We start from the raw sequence: 20,209 nt of genomic DNA, 5'->3' as shown, positions 1-20,209 counted from the left end.
AGACAGGAAGCAAGAATTCTTTCAGTGGCTTTTTTGGTGCAGTAGTGAAAATAGTCATTCTCAGTTGCTTCCCAGATCTATTTTGGCTATGGAGAGATAACCCTATATATTGTCCACTAGTTTAAGACATCCTATTAGCAGTCTCTCAATTGGTGCTGTAACAGGCATCAGCAGTAGATCATGCTAGCTGCTTCTGGCTGATAGGGCACAAGATAAAACCAGTAAATTTTGTGTGTAAGAGCCCACTGCTACACTTCCCTATACACTTGGTTGGGGGCGTGTATGGGATACTGCAATGATATGTAAGGCTTTCTGTAAGATTGTAGTTAGGGAAGGAAAATCTAGATTATGTGTCTGTTCTTGTAAGGACAAATCACTGTCCCCCACCGTGATGCAAGCTGTCTAATGTAGTCATTTCTCTACCAGCTGCCTAACTGATCCTCCCTGGGAAGGTCCCATATTAGAAGCTTACTATGATCCTCTGCTATTGGGTGGTGGGCACTCACCAATGGTGGTGGCCAGATCAGCCTTGGTGAGAGGAAGACCATGTTTTTGGGCTCATGCATAGCCTCCGTTCTTGCCACCATGATCACTTTGTATATTAAGCAAGGTGGCTAGGAAAAGAGTCTGTGATATCTACTGAATAGATAATCTTGCCAATTGATTTTTGAGGGCCCCTTCTGCAATAGATGCCCTCTGATGGTCATTTATGTGATAATAAGATGAATATTTTCATATTATACCTATTCTGAGAAATCCTTTCATAAACTTAATTCTCCCACCATCTTATTTTCATTATTTAATCTTGTTCTTTCCAAGTCTCTAGCCAGCTTGCCAACCCATTAGCAAATGCCCGTGGGTCAGTGTAGATGTGTACTTCAGGTCATCTCTACTTCTACGAAGAGTATACAACTCGATGTATCTACCAGTGTTCTGCCCACTATAGGATTTTCTTCCACTGTCTTTCAGGGCCACACTTCAGTGGGATTCTGATGGCAGCTACCATCCATTTCCAAGTGGTGCCAGCGTCCTCTGCAGACTTATTCATAATTCAGGCTTGTGCTTTGTTCTGTTAACTAAGAGTGGGGAACTCTCCATGAGGCCATAGGTCTGGATTGAGGGAGAGGTGGAGAAGCAGTGGGAGCAAGTCCCACTGGATTCTGAGTCACCTGCTCATGCTGGTTGCTTGTGCCTTATGAACCTGCTGGGGCTTGGTCCAGATGTGTTGTTTCCATTGAAAAGTGGAAAGCTGCTGCACACGCCCAGCTTTATTTTTCAGATCTTCGTGTTATACTCAGTTTAGGATGGCCATTTCAGGTGACATAGTCTTTGGGAGTCCTCTGGTCATGTGTTCAGTCTCAACTGCAGAGTCTAGCAGCAAACCAGTGATTGCTTTGCAAATGGAAAACAGTTGTTGGCAGAAGAGGTCATGTCCTTATCCCTAAGCCCCAGGAATGTGCACTGTCATTCTGTTGGTGAAAGCCAGAATCTATAAAGCATCTCTGTCTGCCATGGACATTTCCAATACTGTTGGATATGCTGAGTCATAAGGCCTAAGTGGCAGGGCAGCTTGAAGCACAGCCTGGACCTGCTGCAGAACCTTTTCTTGCTCTGGACCCCTCTCAAAGCTCACAACCTTAGAGGTTGCCTAAGCAGTATGCCCGAATGTATATATTGCCTCCAGAATCCAAAGAAGCCCACCAAGTTTTGTGCCTCTCTTTTTCCCACCTTAGTGGGCAGTGCACAATGAAGCAACTTATCTTTCACTTCAGAAGGTCTATTTTTTATTCCTCAGACCACTGGAACCTGAGCAGCTTTATAGAGTTGACAGGCCCCTGAACTTGCATAGGATTTAACTCTCTTCCTCTGCCATCCATATCTTTTTCATTTTTTTATTTTATTTTTTTGTGACGAAGAACAGCCTTGAGCTAATATCCATGCGAATCCTCCTCTTTTTGCTGAGGAAGACCGGCCCTGGGCTAACATCTCTGCCTATCTTCCTCTACTTTATATGGGACGCTGGCACAGCATGGCCCGACAAACGGTACATCAGTGTGCTCCAGGATCCGAACCCTGGGCCACTGCAGTGGAGCGTGCGCACTTAACTGCTACAGCATGGGGCTGGCCCCCATATCTTTTTTTTTTTTTTTGGTGAGAAAGATCAGCCCTGAGCTAACATCCATGCCAATGCTCCTCATTTTGCTGAGGAAGGCTGGCCCTGAGCTAACATCTATTGCCAATCCTCCTCGTTTTTTTTCCTTTTTTCTCCCCAAAGCCCCAGTAGATAGTTGTATGTCATAGTTGCACACTGTGTATCTTTTTTATTAAGGCGTTTAGAAAACTTGCTCTTCCCTTCTCACCAGATCCAATTAGCATAATGTTGTCAGTATAATATACCATTGTAATTCTCTATGGGCTCTCCTGCAGTCAGGGGACTTTTGGAGTATGACTGAGCAGGATAGTTGATATCGTTATTAGCTATTAGGTGACAGTGAAGGGGTTCTGCTGTCTTGAAGGCAACCTGCTTCTGATTTTCTTTTCATGATAAGAATTGGCGAAAAAAGTATTTGCTTGATAATTAGTTGAATACTAGTTACCGAGAGCTGAGCTGATTTGCTGCAGTAAAAATACTACATCTGCAGACATGGTTGTGATTGGCAAATTTCTGATAATTCACCATTATTCTCCAAAACCTACTTTACTTTTGCATTGGTCAATTATTTGTGCCAGGAAAGGATCGTAGTGAGAAACTGGAGGAGGTCAGGGAACAAGAGAATTTCACGTGGTTGAACAGGACTGGGAGAGAAGTAATGAGGGGCAAAAGGATAAACATTGTGGACATTCAAGTTTAAAATGTCAGCATCAGAGCAATTCTGAGCAGCAATGAGGTGTCTTTCAGAGTGCGATCTTAATTGCTGTCCTGGAATGGAAGTGCAGATCATAGAAATTGAAGTCAAGGAGCTTTGAAGCATTGTTACTGCGTGGATCAAATACATCTACATTCAAGTCACTTAAGAGTGATGGCAGAGATAGGTTAGAAAAGGAGAGTATGAGTCTTCAATAAATGTTGGGGAATTTGGGAGATATTATTGAAGAGGAATAGAAATCGTGTACCTGTATGGCATGAACCCAAAGGAACAGAAGTAGAAAAGAATAAGAAAACATTTATTAGGCATTTATTAGATGCCAGCTATGATTTTAAGTGCTTCCCATATATTAAATTGCTCAATTGTCATAATAACACCAAAAGGTAGGTAGTGTCATTATTCTTGTTTTATAGATGAGGAAACTGAGGCACAGAGAGCTAGAGTAACTTAGCCCAAGATTATACTAAGTGGTGGAGCTAGGATTTGAATGCAGGCAGTCTACCTCCAGAACACATGTATTTAGCAATGACTGTACTGCCCTTGTTCTTTTAGTGTATGCTGTATAAAATCCTGTAAATGTCTAAGTAGCAGTGGAAACTAGGAGATTTCCTGGTTTCCCCTCCTTTAATTTATAGTGAATGAAAGAAAAAGTAGCTTCTTGTCAAGGGGGATTCAAGAGACATTTCATCTAATGCTAGAAGATGGAGAAGGAATTTTTGAAAAAGTTGAGTGGCACAGGGGAGGTTACTTAAAATGGGACGGGGGCTCTAGGAGGATGGTCAGCTCTGAAGTGGTGGGGAGAGAGCAAGAAGAAGATGAAAGTGAGAGGTTAGATGACCCTCGGGGCTTGCAATTGTGCCAGTGGCTAAGGATGAGAGAGACTGGAGGCCAATTAATGGGTCTGAATGTTGCAGGCAGATAGAGGTTAGGGCTCTAGGTGGTGCCAGAGACCTGATGATACACCTAGACTGGGCTTTTCCCATCTTCATGAAATACACTATGTTCACTGTTTTTTTATTATTAACCTTAGTTTAGAAAGCCAAATCCTGTTCTTATGTTCCACCTATGTAGCTAACTGTTGACAGCTGTTCCATAATCTTTTCTAGGTCATTTTTGACATTATTTGGTTCTGCTTGCTGTCCTTCAGCTAATCCAAGTTCATTTGTGTAGATGGGTCATTGGATAGCTGATATGCTAGTTAAGGGAATTGGGGTCTTCCTACAATTGCTCACAGTTTACACCTTTAAATGCAGAGATTTCATCAACGGTTTTTTGCCTTTGCTCTTTATTCTCATTTGCTTCCACATGGAGCTGTCCAGATGGTCTAATTTAAGGATGTATGGCTCTCCTCTTATTTGGGAATTGGGAGAAAAGGGGCTGCAGAATCTCTAGGTTTTTGGGTAGTTGGGCTGAATATTATCTAAAAAAAATTCTCGGATATTTATTATTTAAAAGGCTTGTACTGAGAGACATTATGGCATAGTGGGAATCAATTGGGATCATTTAGATGTGGGTTTGAATTTCAGATCTCCACTTATTAATTGTATAATTTTCTTTTTATTTTTGTGAGGAAGATCAGCCCTGAGCTAACATCTGTCACCAATCCTCCTCTTTTTTGTGCTGAGGAAGACTGGCCCTGAGCTAACATCTGTGCCCATCTGCCCATCTTCCTCCACTTTGTATGGGACGCCACCACTGCATGGCTTGACAAGCAGTGCGTCAGTGCACGCCTGGGATGCGAGCCCCGGGCCGCTGCAGTGAAGCACACGCACTTAACCGCTATGCCACCAGGTCGGCACCCCCCCCTTTTTTTGGGGAGGAAGACTAGCCCTGAGCTAACATCTGTTGCCAATCCTTCTCATTTTGCTGAGGAAGATTGGCCCTGGGCTAACATCCGTGCCCATCTTCGTCTACTTTATATGGGACACCACCACAGCGTGGCTTGACAAGCAGTGCATCGGTGCACCGGGGATCTGAACCTGAGAACCCTCAGGCTGCCAAAGTGGAGCGCACACGTTTAACTGCTATGCCACCAGGCCAGCCCATAATTTTCTTAACTGTGTTAACTTATCTGTGAAAAGTATAAAGTAGTGCTGCTTATCTTTTAAAGTTCTTACTGGGATTAGAGAGAATTGATGAAAGTATCTAGTGTGTTGTCTGGCATATAGTAGTGCTCCTTAAATAGTAGCCATTTTAAATTGTTATAATCTAGTCCTCTAAGGTTATTGCCTGAATTTCATCTTAGATATTCCTATTGCAGCCTCTGAAATTTTTCTGTTCACTTGGTAGCCCCTGAAATGTTACTATTTCATGCTCTCCCATATTTTGTGTTTGAGTACATCAGTTTTCAACCTAGGGTATTAAACTCACTGGACTTATATTCCATGTTTCATTGGTCCGTCTTTCCCATTTGATTCAACACAAAAGGGTGGTGGGTGGTCAGTGTATTTAGTTGTCTCTTATATCTTAGGTGCATGCTTCAGATACGTCACTCACCACACAGCTGACATGGTAGAACTATATATGGCCTCTGGGACCACTTGGTAGGCAATCAGCCAGCACTTTGAAGTATCTGCTGCTGTTGAAGGCAGCAATAGATTTTCCCTCCTTGCCTCATGTGGCTCTGGCTGCTTCACATGTCCTGATTTACCTCCATGAGCAGAGACTCATACTTGTTAGCTTTGGTGGTGAAGGGGGCCATGTTCCTTCACTCACTGACCTGGTTTTGATTCTCTTTCTGCTGTCATTTTCTTTTCCTTCCTCCCTGTCTAGAAATTCTTATATTTGAGAGTAGTGGGTCCTTTAATTTCTTTCTGGCAGATGGCCTAATTTTCACTGATAGTGAGTGTGAACCACCAGCATAAGGTATACGTAATTCACACCCATTCAATCACTAGGACAACCATGTTTGAAATGAAGATACTTGGAGAGCACTTGTATGTATGCAGCTATTTGGGATTCTGTCTCTGGGGTGGTATGTGTATAAGTAGTAGAAATCAAAGAAATGTGTTCTAAAACATACCAATCTTAATTGTAATGAAGTTATCTTTCTTTATCTTTACAGGGATTTGTGGAACTGACTATATTTCCCACAGTTGCGAACTTGAATAGAATCAAGTTGAACAGCAAACAGTGTAGAATATACCGAGTAAGGATCAATGATTTAGAAGCTGCTTTTATTTATAATGATCCAACCTTGGAAGTTTGTCACAATGAATCAAAACAGTAAGTTATCCACTTTAAAAGTCAATATTTCCAACAGTTATGTGTTTTTCCCATGTGATTAGATTAATTTTCCAATAGATTTTTTTTTAGATTATTATTAGACTCTGGTTCCCAATTCTTTTTTTCTAAGTATAATTTCTGTTGCTTTTACTACTCTGCACATTTGGTTTAAGAATTTTACTAGCTCTGCCCAACGTAGTAAGTTACTAAATTTCCCTTCTTCAGACTACAGTTTTAAAGAAGTACTATCGGAGAACTTTAAATAAATTTTCTTAGCCATTTTTCTACTTTTAATGTTTTCTTAAAAGTATTTACTTCATAAATATTAAATATAATCTTCAGTGAGTTAGATGGTCACCATAATCTGTAGACCAGAGATTACTTTAACATTCTGTAAAATATTTTGACTACTTTAGAATATCATCTAAAAATGTTGTGTCTGAAATATCTTGTTCCTTCAACTTAAATATTGCATTTATTGAGGCTACTTTCAGTAAATATATGTTGTTGTGATCAGTTTTGTGTTCCACTTTTTTCGTTTAAATACTTTGTTTCCACTTTTCCATGTATAATATGATAGACTTCATTTTTATGGTCAGGTAATAGTCCATTTACTCAGTATATTGTAGTTTGTATGATTATTTTTCAGTTGTTTGGCATTGCTATAATTTCCAGCTCTTGTGGTCATAAGTAATGTTGAGGGAATATTTTGGCACAGATAAGTTTTTTTTCCTTTGAATTATTTCTTAGGAAAGTAGGATTACTTATCATTCTTATGGCTCTTCTTAACATGTTACTTGATTGTGCCTAGTAAAATTTGTACTAATTTAAATATTGCATTTGAAGGTACTTGTTTTTTCAAAGCTTTGATAGCATTGGATTATATCATTTCTGTGATTCTCATTGTTTTGGAGTAGAATGCCCCAAACTATAAACTGTTTTTTTTTATAAACTATAAACTCTTTTTAGTCAAGATGGTATTTTAACTAGTTAGATGTGTAATAGTGCCTTAAGGCAACAGTTCTTGAAGTATGATTCCCAGACCAGCAACATCAACATCACCTGGGAACTTGTTAGAAAGGCAAATTAGGTATTACCCCGGACTTGGTGACTTAGAAACTGGGCACAGGGTCCTGCAGTTTGTGTTTTAACTAGCCTGCCAGGTGATTCTGATACAAGCTAATGCTTGAGAACCACTGCCTTAAGGAATTGTGAGGGCTGAGAAAGGCTTATGTTTAGACATATTTATGCTCCCAATAATCATTGGTTTAGAATCTTTCAAACTCAGAGAAGAAAAAAGAAAATGGTGTTGGGAAAATTCAGGGAATCTGAATTGCTCCTGTAATGTGCCATTTCATAAAAGTGAGTTGTTGAAATTACAGTGCTTTTACAGCCACACTTGTAGAACTGACGTAAAAAGACTTAATACAAAATCGTCTGCATCCTCTTTTCCTCAGAAAAAAAAAATCATCTGCCTTTGAAGGAGTGAGTATATACCACTAATGAATGGGAAAGGCACCTGTAAAAGAGCAGGGAGGGGGGCCAGTGCCTTGCCAGAAGGCCAGAATTGGCTCCCGTATTTTTTTTTTTTTTAATTTATTTTTTTCCCCCAAAGCCCCAGTAGATAGTTGTATGTCATAGTTGCACAGCCTTCTAGTTGCTGTATGTGGGACGCAGCCTCAGCATGGCCGGAGAAGCGGTGCGTCGGTGCGCGCCCGGGATCCGAACCTGGGCCGCCAGCAGCGGAGCGCGCGCACTTAACCGCTAAGCCATGGGGCCGGCCCCTTGGCTCCCATATTGAGCCTAGTGCTCTGCATTTGATGACAGGGTAAGAGGCCTCTCCATCTGCCAGTCACAAAACACAGTGTTTGCACATCTGCTTTACCAGTTGTTGTTGCTCAGTGATAATCTGTGACAATGCAGTGACAGGACCAGTAGACTCCAAATCTGTTGAGGAAGCAAGCTTTACTTTGCTATGTTTATTTTGAGTGATGATATCCCCTAAAATTTTTCTTTAGTAATAGGGAAGATGCCTCATCACTTTTTGTGTTATAAATAAAAGAAGTCATAAAGGAGAAGTTTTTCAAAGGTTAGGTTAGAAAATCAGGAAAGATAGAATATATTTTAAATTTTCTTTTCAGCTAGAGAACAGAGCTCTGTTAGCCGTGGTCGCTTAGTAAATACTTGCTGACACCCCTGCTTTTCTGCCTAGTTCTAGAATCTTGATTACTTTTTAAGAGAGATGACATTAGTTATTTTTGCTGGTGTGTGTTTATTCTCTGACTTGTTCAGAAGAGGATTTGAGAAAACTTTTAGAATTTTATTAGACAACAATTTTAATAATGAAATTAGTATGAAGGGTGAAAAAGTATAGGATAGTCGGTATACACTATTAAGTTATTGCATGATTACTAGAGGAAAACTGTAGATTTGGTTTTGATATTTCTGGTTGCCATACCAAAGAGGGAAATACTAACATTTATAAGATTCATAAGACACAAGATAGAAACATATCTATTATTCAGAAGAAATACTGCTTTTCGTAGCAGTTAGATGTGAAAAATATCTCCATGGATGACAGTATTTTTGAAGGGAACTTAGGGAAAGGCAGATAGTTAAGGTCTTGGGCTTGTCCTTAGATACATCTGTTACCTTTTTTGTTTCTAAAGTAACTTTCTTTAATGAACCAATAAAATTTCCACTAAAGCTGAAACAGAAATTAAGTATAGCAGTTTTGAAATTGAAAGTTAATCTTAAAATTCAGTGGAAAAATTTGATCTTTAATATATACAAGAATCTCCTAACAGTCAAAGAAGTAATATACTGCTTCATCACATTTTATTCGTTTTTGTTGTAAAGTTAAGGTGCCAGGCTCTCCTATTTTTAGTGGAAAGAGTATGCTTACTTTGGTTGAGATTCAGCACCTTTGAATTGTAGGGGGAATGTAAGGAAGGGAAACATTTAGATAAGAGACTAAAAGGCATTTCTACCTATTTTATCCAAGTAGAAGTTAGCTGAGTTGTTAAATTATCTGTACTAGCAATTAAAAATCCTATTGGTTATGTAACCAAGGCTTCTTGCTCGCTCTCTTTCTTTGACTTATCTGCCAGTAAAATAATCGCAGCACTTGAAGTTTCTCCAAATATATTTTGTGTTTGAATCTTACTTATTGTAGATAGATTATAGTTTTCCTTCATAGCAGCTATGGCTCTTTGGTGTTTTTTGTTTGTTTGTTTTTTTGCTACGTTTGTCTCTTCTTAGAATAAAATAAATGTAGACTTTGCCAGAGAAACTGTTTCTGTGGATGGGTAGCCTACAGTGGCTTACATCTCTCTTTCCTCTTTGTTTCTTTCCCTTCTCTAGACAGGCTTTGTCACTTTGAGAAGACATTTTTTATTTTGCTTGAAAAGTCTCAACTTTCCAAAGTTCTAAGAATCAGTTTAATTCCTGTCTCCTGCTTTCATTTTCACTAAGGAATGGCAGTAGAAATGAAGCTCTCTTAAGATACAAATGAAGTAGCTATTGAGTGATTAGAGTGATTTTTTTAGAGTGATTAGAATTGATTTTTTAAAATTACTATTTTTTTTTTTAAGATTTTCTAGGTCTTAGATTTTAATACAGACTTCAATAAAGGGGCTTTAAATGTTATTATTTACTAATAATATATAGTAGAAGTAGTTGATGCCATTATTGATTATGGTTAAGTAATATGTATAGTTTATATTTTAACTCAGCCTCAGTGCCTCACTGCCAGTTGTTTTAGTAGTATTGCTTGGAAATAAGTTGTCATACTTGGAGTAACACTAGGGTTTGTTTGGTCAAAACTTCAACAAGAATTTTTCCTATACTATTCCACCTTCTGCTTGAATGCTTCCAGCTCTGGAGGGCTCACTATATTTTAAAGCACCCCTTTCATTATTTCTAAATGCTAGAAAGTTCTTTATTACGTTGAGCTACAGTCTTTTGCTGTAATAGTCAAAAACTTATTCTAAATAAATATTGTTTTCCCCTAAGTTTTTTTTCCAGTTTATAGAATCTCTGTACTCTCAGCCATTCCTCATCTAAAACTGTTGCCAATTTGTTACCATTTTCTTTGCCCTTCTCCAAACACACTCTGGTTTGACCTTGTGTTTTCTTAAATATGGTAATCCTAGAACTAGATATAGTTCTTCTTATTTGCGCTAATCAACGCATGCATAGCAGTAGAGCCTTTTTGACCTTATCTGTATTCAGTATTTCTAGTAGCTTGAGATTTATTAGCTTTTCACAAACAACTACTTTAAGTAATTTGCTCAAATTTGAGTTTGTAATCAGTGAAATCCCCTACGATTTTTCATATAAAAACCTATTACAGTAGAGTTTTCTCTTAGCAACCTTATTTCATGGTATCATATCAAATACTGTGTTAGAAAGACATCTTTATTAATTTTGGTATTGGTTCCATTTCTGAAAAATGGATTTTTCTTTTGGCTGGCTTATTTTTTTTTTTTCTGTATGTAAACTATCTAAACTAAAGACAGCAGAAAAACTGAGTGTTGACAAAGGATGTAACTAGAACTCTCAAACATTGCTAATAGGAATGTAAATTGAGGTTGAATATGCGTGTACTCTATGATTAGCAGTCCCACTCCTAGATGTACACCCTATAGAAACGTGTTCATGTGTTCACCAAAAAATATTTAAAAAATTATTCACAGCAGTCTTTGTAATAGTCAAAAATGGTAATTACCTGAAGACTCATCAATGGTGGAACAGTAGATTGTGGTATATTCTCACACTATTGGAATTCTAAATAGTAATGAGAATGAATGACCAACAACTACGTGCAGTAATATGGATGGATCTCACAAACTTAATGTTGAGTAGAAGTCAGACGCAAAATAATATATATTAAATTGTTAAATCTATCAAGTTAGATGTCATAATAATGGGTTACCCTTGGTGGTGGGAAGTGGGGCTTGGTTAGTGATTACAAGGGGGCTTCTGGGGGGCTGGTAAAGATCTATTCTTGCTCTGCATGTTGGCTCTTTTGGTTTTGTGAAAATTCATCGAGCTGTATACTTAAGAGTATATATACTTTCCTAATGTATATTGTGCTTCTATGAAATTTTTTTAAAATAGAAGAAAAGTTTACAAATAATTGAATCTTAAGTTTTGTAAAATCTGCACCTTAAAAGCTGTTCTTTATTGAACAAAGAATTAACAGATTATTTTTATTTAATATGGATGTTTATAATAGATTCTTGGAGAAAATTCTTTTGATTGCCTTAATTTACCAGTTTTTCCATGTCCCCAACAAGCATTACTCATCTTTAAACTTTGTTTCCTTGAGGAGGTCTGGGGGTTGGGAGGGTGGTGGTTATAGGGCAAGGGCATTAATATTTTGCAGTCATTATTATTCTAAAAATTGAAAATACTTATTATAATCTTGCCTTGTAATTTTTGGCTTTTATGAGGTTATTATGAAAGGAAACATATTTGATTCATATTATGAAAGGAAACACTGAAATCCAAACCATGAGAAGATTGTTCCTCATAACTGACTTCCCAATAGATTCCATTTATAATGACTCACCATTTTATTTGGAGCACTTTACCTTTTCTCAGGAACCAAGGAGATTAAGTGAGAATAATTTCCCGTAAACTGAGCAGTCTAATATGTATGTGTTTAAATTTGGCCTTTTGTGTAACGATTATTTTTTATTTTTGAATTTCACAGATAACTGGGAGAAAATTATAAGTTCTTCAACTATGTTTCAGATTTTATGTTTTTGAGATTTTATAGAAAATAAATTGCAATCTATAGATGTACAAAGTAGTCTTTAAAGTTAGATGGTATGTTAACTAAGTGCTGGCAAGGATGCAGAGCAGCTGGCACTTTTATATATTACTGGTGGGAATGCAGAATGGTACAGGCATTTTTATAAAGCTAAACATACATTTACCATATGACTCAGCAGTCCCACTCTTTGGTATTTGTACTACAGAAATGAAAGTTAAATTCACATAAAAACTGATACAGAATTGTTCATAGCAGTTTTATTTGTGGTAGTCAAAAGCTGGAAACAACCCAGATGTCCTTCAGTGTGTGAATGAATAAATAGTAAACAATCTGTGGCACAGTCTATACAATAGAGTACTATTTACATTCAGTGTAAAAAGGAACAGACTATTGATACGTGTAACACCTTAGATGAATTTCAAAGACATACTGAGTGAGATAAGCCTCAAAACGTTGCATTCTGTATGATTCCATTATTTGACACAAGGCATAGCACAAAGGACTTTTTGAGATGATGGAGCTGTGCTATACCCTGATTATGGTGGTGGTTAAACATATGTTAAAGTTTATAGAATTATATACCAAAGAAGAAAGAGTTACTTTCATTGTATGATAATTAAAAAAAGAAATAGATGGTATATGAAAACACAGAGTTATTTGCTTTTATTATGGTCTTGGAGTTTTTACCCATTTTATTTTACGTATTTATCTAACAGAAAGAAAGTGTTAAAATTATTGAAAAGTCTGTTTAGTACTTCCAGAATGTTATGTTGATTTCCAGATTTCCAGAACAAAACCAGATGAGAACAGTGTTTTCATATTTCCATAAGACTTCTGTGTATTGTTTTCATACAGTAGGAAATAAGGCCAAGTAACTATGAAACAAATATTTATTGAGTACCCGCTGGTGTATAGGGGATATAATGGTGAACCAGCCAAAAGTTCCCTTCCTTCGTTAAGCTTAAATTGCCATGCACTGGGGAGTGAAGGAGAGCAGTATTACATTTTGAAGAATTGATTTCCATCTTGACTTGTTTTAAACACCTTAGTTTCTGTCAGATTATAAAGCTTGTTGAATCCATTCACATTTTTGCCAGATTGATAAAGAATAATTATTTCTTCAATTCTACATATATTCTTTATATTTGTATCAGGAAAGTGTACTGGCTTTGGTATTCCAAAATTAATGAAGAATGTGATAATCATAATAATAATCACATAGCATTGGTGAGTAGACTGTATATGCCATTGTACTTACAGTTTAATAATTTTTGTCGTGGTGAGTAGAATGACAGTTACTTAGCAAAAAAGCGTTCTTATGAATTATGGAAGATGATGTAGTGCTTACAAACAAATGGTGCTAAATATTTAAGAAAATACTTGGTGAAATATGTGGCTTATGGTTCAAGTTGGCTTTTTTTTTTTTTCCAGGAGAAATCTCAATTATTTTTCCAATGCTTATGCAGCTGCGGTTAGTGCTGTGGATCCTGATGCGGGAAATGGAGAACTTTGCATTAAGGTTCCATCAGAATTATGGAAACACGTTGATGGTAAATTACCGAGACTATATTGACTGTATAATAAAATCATGTTAGATTGAGTGAATAGAAACTTTTACATGAAAATTAATGATCTCAAAATTGTAAATTAATCTGTTGAAATATATAGGAATTAGAAGCTCTTTTTTCTTTAAGGATCACTGGGTAACAGGAAAATAGTAATCAAGGGCTATGAGAAAAGAGCAACTCATTTCACTGTTGTTTTTAAAATGCAAGTTATAAAAAAAGTTAGATAGTATTATGTTAAGCGAAGTAAGCTGGCCAGAGAAAGACAAGCACTGTATGATTTCACTCATATGTGGAAGATAAACAAACACATGGACAAAGAGAGCAGATTAGTGGTTACCAGAGAGGAAGGGGGTTAGGGGGTGGGTGTGGGGGTAAAGGGGCACATATATATGGTGACTGACAAATAATGTACAACTGAAATTTCGCAATGTTATAGACTATTATGACCTCAATAAAAAAAAAGTTAGCTGGATGGAACAGTTTGTCAGGATTTGAGAACCCACACAATGTCAGATCAGTTTAGAATTATAGCATTTTATAGTAGGAAGGATTCTAAAAAATCATCTGGTTTAGTTCCTTTCTTTTACAGAAGAATTATCTGAAGTCCAAAGAAAGTAAATGACCTGCCGAAGGTCACTAATTAGTAGTAGAGTCAAGGCTGGAACATAGGGTTCCTAACACCCACTCTGCATGCTTTTGAGCATACTCTTATTATTTCTAAATTTTCATTTTCTCTTGTATAAAGTTACAGCCATTATAATTATTATACGTAACCTTCTGCCTACCTTTATTTAGCCTTATGAAAGTTAACTAAGATAAGAAAGTAAAAGACTTTTTGTTTTGCTTTTGCTTTTTTTTTGATAGTTTTTTTTGTGTGTGGGGGGTATTTTTTCAGTGGAGGGAGTTTGCCCAATTTAGGGGACTGGCATGGAAGGTCATCATTGCATGTTCAGGGATTGGAGATACTCCATGTGGTTGTAATGTTTTGGGAGAAATTAAAAGAAACATCTTTAATCTTATTATGAAAGCAACACATATTATGTAAAAATCAAACATAACAATAAGTAATGCATAATGTAAATTCTCAGGTAGTCCTCCCCCTGCCCCTACTCCTTCTCCTACTCCCCAAAGTCAACTAGGGTTAACAGTCTGTGGGAGAATGTAATAAGAGAACAAACTTGAGAAGTAAGTTTTGAATTAGATTTGTAAGGCCTTAAGTGTTCCTGTTTTGTAGTTTTGAACTGTTTTCTTTAGGCAGTATAGCATTGTCAGAAATGTTAAGAGGAGGCTATGGCATGACCAGAGCTATATTTTGGGAGAACACAGCTAGCAATGGCTAGAATCCAGTGGAGGTAAGGACACCAGTGGAGGCAGGCTATTGAGTTAAAATAGGCAGAGAGATGGTGAAAGCCTAAACTAGGGTAAGTAGTGTGGTTTTTCGTGTAAAACTCAGCCTTTGAGACCCATTTTATGTTCAGTCTAAGTCTTTGCCCTTGTTATAGACCATTGTTACTTAATTACATATTTATGTATCAATATATTTGTGTATTTATTTGTTGCAGAATTAAAGGTCCTAAAGATACACATCAATTTTTCTTTGGATCAGCCAAAAGGAGGTCTTCATTTTGTGGTACCCAGTGTAGAGGGAAGTATGGCGGAGAGAGGTGCTCATGTTTTCTCTTGTGGGTATCAAAATTCCACAAGGTAGATTATTAATTCTTATATATTGCAGTTAATTTCATTTTTCAATTGCATTTTTTTCTGTTTGTATGCAATACATGTATTTAGTGTAAAATAAGAAGTATGAGCTTAATCCCCAAACTTCTTTTACCTCTTCTGAATCTTGTTCCATTAGTTATTCCTCCTCAATCATATGTCTTCTCTTCTTTCCTAAAATCTTCTCAATGCTTTCTTTTATTTTTTTAACTTTATATCGAAGTAAAATAACATCAGAAAATTACATAAATCGTAAATAGAAAGTTCAGTAAATTTTCACAAGTGAACAAATCCACGTAATTCACACTCACATGAAGAAAAACAACATTACCAGCATCACAGAGTTCCCTCTCCCACCCACTTTCATTTGCTACTTCCCCGCTCATATCCTACTGCTCAAGGGTAACCACTGTCCTGATTTCTATAATACCATAGATTATTTGCACCTGTTTTTGAACTTTATGTAAATGGAAGCATATGCATTATGCTCATTTCTGGCTTTTTTTGTTGAACACTGTGGTAGTGAGATTTACCTTCATTGTTGTTTGTAATTGTAGTTCATTCTCATAGCTCTATAGTTCACTACATGTTGTTATTATTTTTTTAATCTTTCATTTTTTTTTATAATTTTATTTGTTTATTTATTTATTTTTCCCCCCAAAGCCCCAGTAGATAGTTGTATGTCATAGTTGCACATCCTTCTAGTTGCTGTACGTGGGACGCGGCCTCAGCATGGCCGGAGAAGCGGTGTGTCGGTGCGCGCCCGGGATCTGAACCCGGGCTGCCAGCAGCGGAGCACGCGCACTTAACTGCTAAGCCACGGGGCTGGCCCCACTACATGTTATTGAAATATTATTTTATAATATGTGTAGTCTCCTCGATTATTATTCATAATGTTCAGGTTATTAACTCTTCCAAGCCAGGGATGGTGTCTTATACTTCTTTGTGTTTCAGTACCAAGTACAGACCCTGGCACATAATAAAGCCTGACCTGAATTGATAGAAAGTCAAATAGAAATTTTATATCTGGCTTTATTTGTGTTTGATTTTATACAATATATCCCATACTCCAAAAAAGCAATTTCCTAACTTATTGAATAGATTCTGAATATTGTGTTTTTTAAAACTTTATTATAAGCTTTTTTTAGTTTCTGGAAATAAATGCTACATAAAAACTGGCTGATGTGAATATACAAGTGAAAATTATTTTTAATTTAGATATTGGAAACTAAGAATTGCTTACTTAGTTTTTAGGGTGTGAAATGGAGGTACCACAAGATATATTTTCTTAATATTGCCAAATAATATTTGGAGACAGGTTTCTATCTTGAATCAAATTCTTTCAAGTTGTGTGGTAAAAAAGCTTCAGCAGGCAAATAACTAAAGTTTCTTTTTATACATATTCTATAAATGTTAAAATAACTTATGTGAGGAAAGCAACGTAGGTTATGCTTTCAACATATTTTCTGTACTGTTGATCTGTTTTCTAGATTTTGGTTCCCATGTGTTGATTCATACTCAGAATTATGTACATGGAAATTAGAATTTACAGTAGATGCTGCAATGGTGGCTGTTTCCAATGGAGATTTGGTGGAGACAGTGTATACCCATGATATGAGGAAGAAGACCTTCCATTACATGCTTACCATTCCGACAGCTGCATCAAACATCTCCTTGGCTATTGGACCTTTTGAAATACTTGTCGATCCATATATGCATGAGGTAAATCATAGCTTCTTGCTCCTTTCTCTTGAAAGGTGGGAGACCCTTTCAATCCTGATAAAAAGAAGGATATTAATGAAATACTAAGTTTTTCGTAACTCTTTCAACTATCAAGAATATCGCTGGAGAGAAAAGGTTTCCTTATCTGATACATTTAATGATGTGAATTCTTGAATGAATTTCTTTCAAAATGTTTTCATATTAAAATTTCAGATTTTTTTCCCCAGAGGGCTTAGCAGTCCAAAAGAGCTTCAAGTATACTTTGATTAGAGTATGGGTTGATTTCTGTAACTAATTCTGTTCATTATTAATGTCATCTTTTTGTTCGGCATATGTTTATGAATGTTATAGTCTCAGAGATTCCATCTCTGGAATCTGAAATATTGCAATCTCAGAATTAAAAAGAAAGATTTGTTCTTACTTCAGCATATACAGCAAAAAGGAGGAAAGGTTGAGGCAAGCTTAGGATTCTGGTCAACACACTCGTGAAGGCTTTTCTCAGTTTCCTCCCATCTCATATCTTGCCACAAATCATATATCAATTCATAGTCCGAATAGTGCATTTAGGCCTCCTGAAGCATGAGACTTCTGGTGGTTAGAAAGTGGTTCATTGGTTATTGACCCTCTTGGCTCATACATCTTTAAAGTAACATTTGGATGAATCCCTCTTCATTTACTCTTAGTCCTTTATGTTTTCAATTTTAGTTAGTTTAGTTTTTTTTTTTTTTATTTTAATATAAGGCTTTTAGTGTGACCATGTATATCTCAACAGCATTTCTTTCAGTTATACAAGCAAAAATTGAGGGCACCCAGGTTTAGATTGTCAGTGAGCTCCTCAGTCTGCTCTTATATTTTCTTTCCTGAAATTTACAAGATTTATAAGGTCACTCATGGAAAATATTCAAGATATTTTATAAATGGTGTTGCTTTTGCTGTCTTGACAATGACTCTTAAAAGTGTATTCACTGATAAGATTAGCAGTGAATTTTCTTATTTTTGGTAAATGATGAACTTTAAAGTCAACATTTGAGTAGTATCTACTTTGTATTTCGAAGAATTTTTTTCCTACTCTGAGCCATTGGATAGGAGAAAGGTAAATGACAGTCAAGAAGTATTTTTCCTGAATGCTTAGAACCTATGACTTTGTCTTTCTCAAATAAATAGTTTTTACTGCATTATCGATAGATTTGCTATCATGTAGGTTTGTCTAAAAGCGAATCATTTTTTTGATGAATATTAATTTACTTTTTGTGTACCAAGAGGAGTGCTAATTGTGATGCATTTTGGGCCCTGACTATTAATAATACATAGATGCTCATCATTCATTTATGGTAGTTTCTAATCTGTTCTTTCATAAGGGTGTTGGAAGAATAATTTTTGTCATACATTAAAAACTTTCCTCACATCCACAGTCCTGTAGTAATCAGAACTCTTTAGCATGGTTTTCAAGATCTTCTGGAATTTGACCCCAATTAATTATTCTTTTTAGCTTTTTTCCCTATTACTTTCCTATGTATGTTTCTTATATGCAGCATAGTTTACTTGGATTTTCTTGACCTTACTGTATTTCTTCCTATCTTTGACTCTGTTTAGGATGTCTTTTTTTCCTATACTTGCCTATCAGATTGTCCTTTGTCCAATTCAAAAAGATTAGCTCAGATTCAGTCTCCTGCATGAAACATTACTGAGTCACTCTATTAAGAGTGATCTGTCATTGTTGATGCTATTCATTTGGCATAGAGTCATAATATGGGACAATGAAATGGTATGTGATATTTGAGTGTCTGGGTCCAAGGTGTGATGTAATGTCGTAAGAAAATCAGAATTACTATTTCTTTTTTTTAATTATTTTTTTTTGTGAGGAAGATCAGCCCTGAGCCAACATCTGTGCCAATCCTCCTCCTTTTGCTGAGGAAGACCGGCTCTGAGCCAACATCTATTGCCAGTCCTTCTCTTTTTTTCCCCCAAAGCCCCAGCAGATAGCTGCATGTCATAGCTGCACATCCCTCCAGCTGCTGCATGTGGGGTGCGGCCTCAGCATGGCCGGAGAAGCGGTGCGTCGGTGCGTGCCCGGGATCTGTACCTGGGCCGCCAGTAGCGGAGCGCGCGCACTCAACCGCTAAGCCACGGGGCCGGCCCTAGAATTACTATTTCTATTGCTGGCATTTCTTATCTCCTGACTACCAGTAAGCTTCCCTGCACCTTTCAATATGTAGTTGAGATATTAGAGGAGGACTACAGTAATTGTTCTTTATATGTAGTGAAGATAGTATGATTTATATTGACTATTAATTATTAAGATAGTACTATGATGTGCAGTATTCACTAGGTTAGATATTTATGAATCAAAGGTAGATTTAAAATAGGTCTTGGAAATTTAGATCTTTCTTGTTTTGTGTACATATGCAGAAGAAATTTTTATTTAATTTTAAACCAAAGTTATATTTTGATTGGATCTAAGTATTTCACGGACTTATAATCCATAAGAATTTAATTTTTAAGGACAATGAATCTTTTGTAGTCAGTAAAAGTAATCACTAATTTTACACCAGCATTTTCTTTCAGTGCCATGAATTTGTAAAAAAAAAAAAATATATATGAAGGTTTTTTTTTTTTTTTTGCTTGAGGAAGATTAGCCCTGAGCTAACATCTGTGCCAGTCTTCATCTATTTTGTATATGGGTTGCTGCCACAGCATGGCTAATGAGTGGTATAGGTCCATGGCCGGGATCTGAACCTATGAACCCCGGGCCACCGAAGCAGAGTGCACAAACTTAACCACTACACCATGGGGCTGGCCCTACATGAAGCTTTATAATTGAGATATTTAGGAAATTTAAAATATTAAAGTTATCTCTTTTAATCTTCTTCCCTGCTTTTTATTTTCAGGTTACTCATTTTTGTTTGCCTCAGCTTCTTCCATTGCTTAAACATACCACATCATATCTTCATGAAGTTTTTGAATTTTATGAAGAAATTCTTACGTGTCGATACCCATACTCCTGTTTTAAGACTGTATTCATTGATGAGGCTTATGTTGAAGTGGCTGCTTATGCTTCCATGAGCATTTTTAGGTCGGTATCTCTTCAAATTTGAAATGCTTAAATTTGGGTGATGATGTGAAGACAGGTTATTTATTTTAGGATCAATTTTAAGATGTTTTGAACTTTTTCCCTTTAATTTAGATATGGTTGGGTTTTTAGAAAATCTAGTATTTTAAAAATTTAAAAATGCGGAAAGACATAATAAAGAAAATTTCAAAATAATCCGGAAGGCTCATATTATTTTCATCCAGAATTAACTGATACTAACATTTTACATATTTCTTTT

General features: G+C 36.5%; 1 protein-coding gene across 3 annotated transcripts in view; it reads left to right on the top strand.

The window, feature by feature from the left end:
- Positions 1-20,209, top strand: part of TAF2 (TATA-box binding protein associated factor 2) — an 84,820-nt gene that overhangs the window by 3,849 nt on the left and 60,762 nt on the right. The window contains exons 3-7 of one of the 3 annotated variants that reach the window (XM_058564845.1): positions 5,932-6,092; positions 13,306-13,424; positions 15,005-15,146; positions 16,649-16,880; positions 19,769-19,953. In XM_058564845.1, the coding sequence (XP_058420828.1) occupies positions 5,932-6,092; positions 13,306-13,424; positions 15,005-15,146; positions 16,649-16,880; positions 19,769-19,953 (839 nt within the window). Of the gene's footprint in view, positions 1-5,931; positions 6,093-13,305; positions 13,425-15,004; positions 15,147-16,648; positions 16,881-19,768; positions 19,954-20,209 lie in introns of those variants that run through there. The other 2 variants (XM_058564843.1, XM_058564844.1) reach the window with 2 other exon arrangements.

The sequence above is a fragment of the Diceros bicornis genome, chromosome 21, assembly GCF_020826845.1.
Source record: "Diceros bicornis minor isolate mBicDic1 chromosome 21, mDicBic1.mat.cur, whole genome shotgun sequence".
In the NCBI taxonomy this organism is placed as follows: Eukaryota; Metazoa; Chordata; class Mammalia; order Perissodactyla; family Rhinocerotidae; genus Diceros; species Diceros bicornis.
The sequence above is the reverse complement of the archived record's forward strand: the minus strand, read 5'-3'. Positions and strand labels throughout refer to the sequence as shown.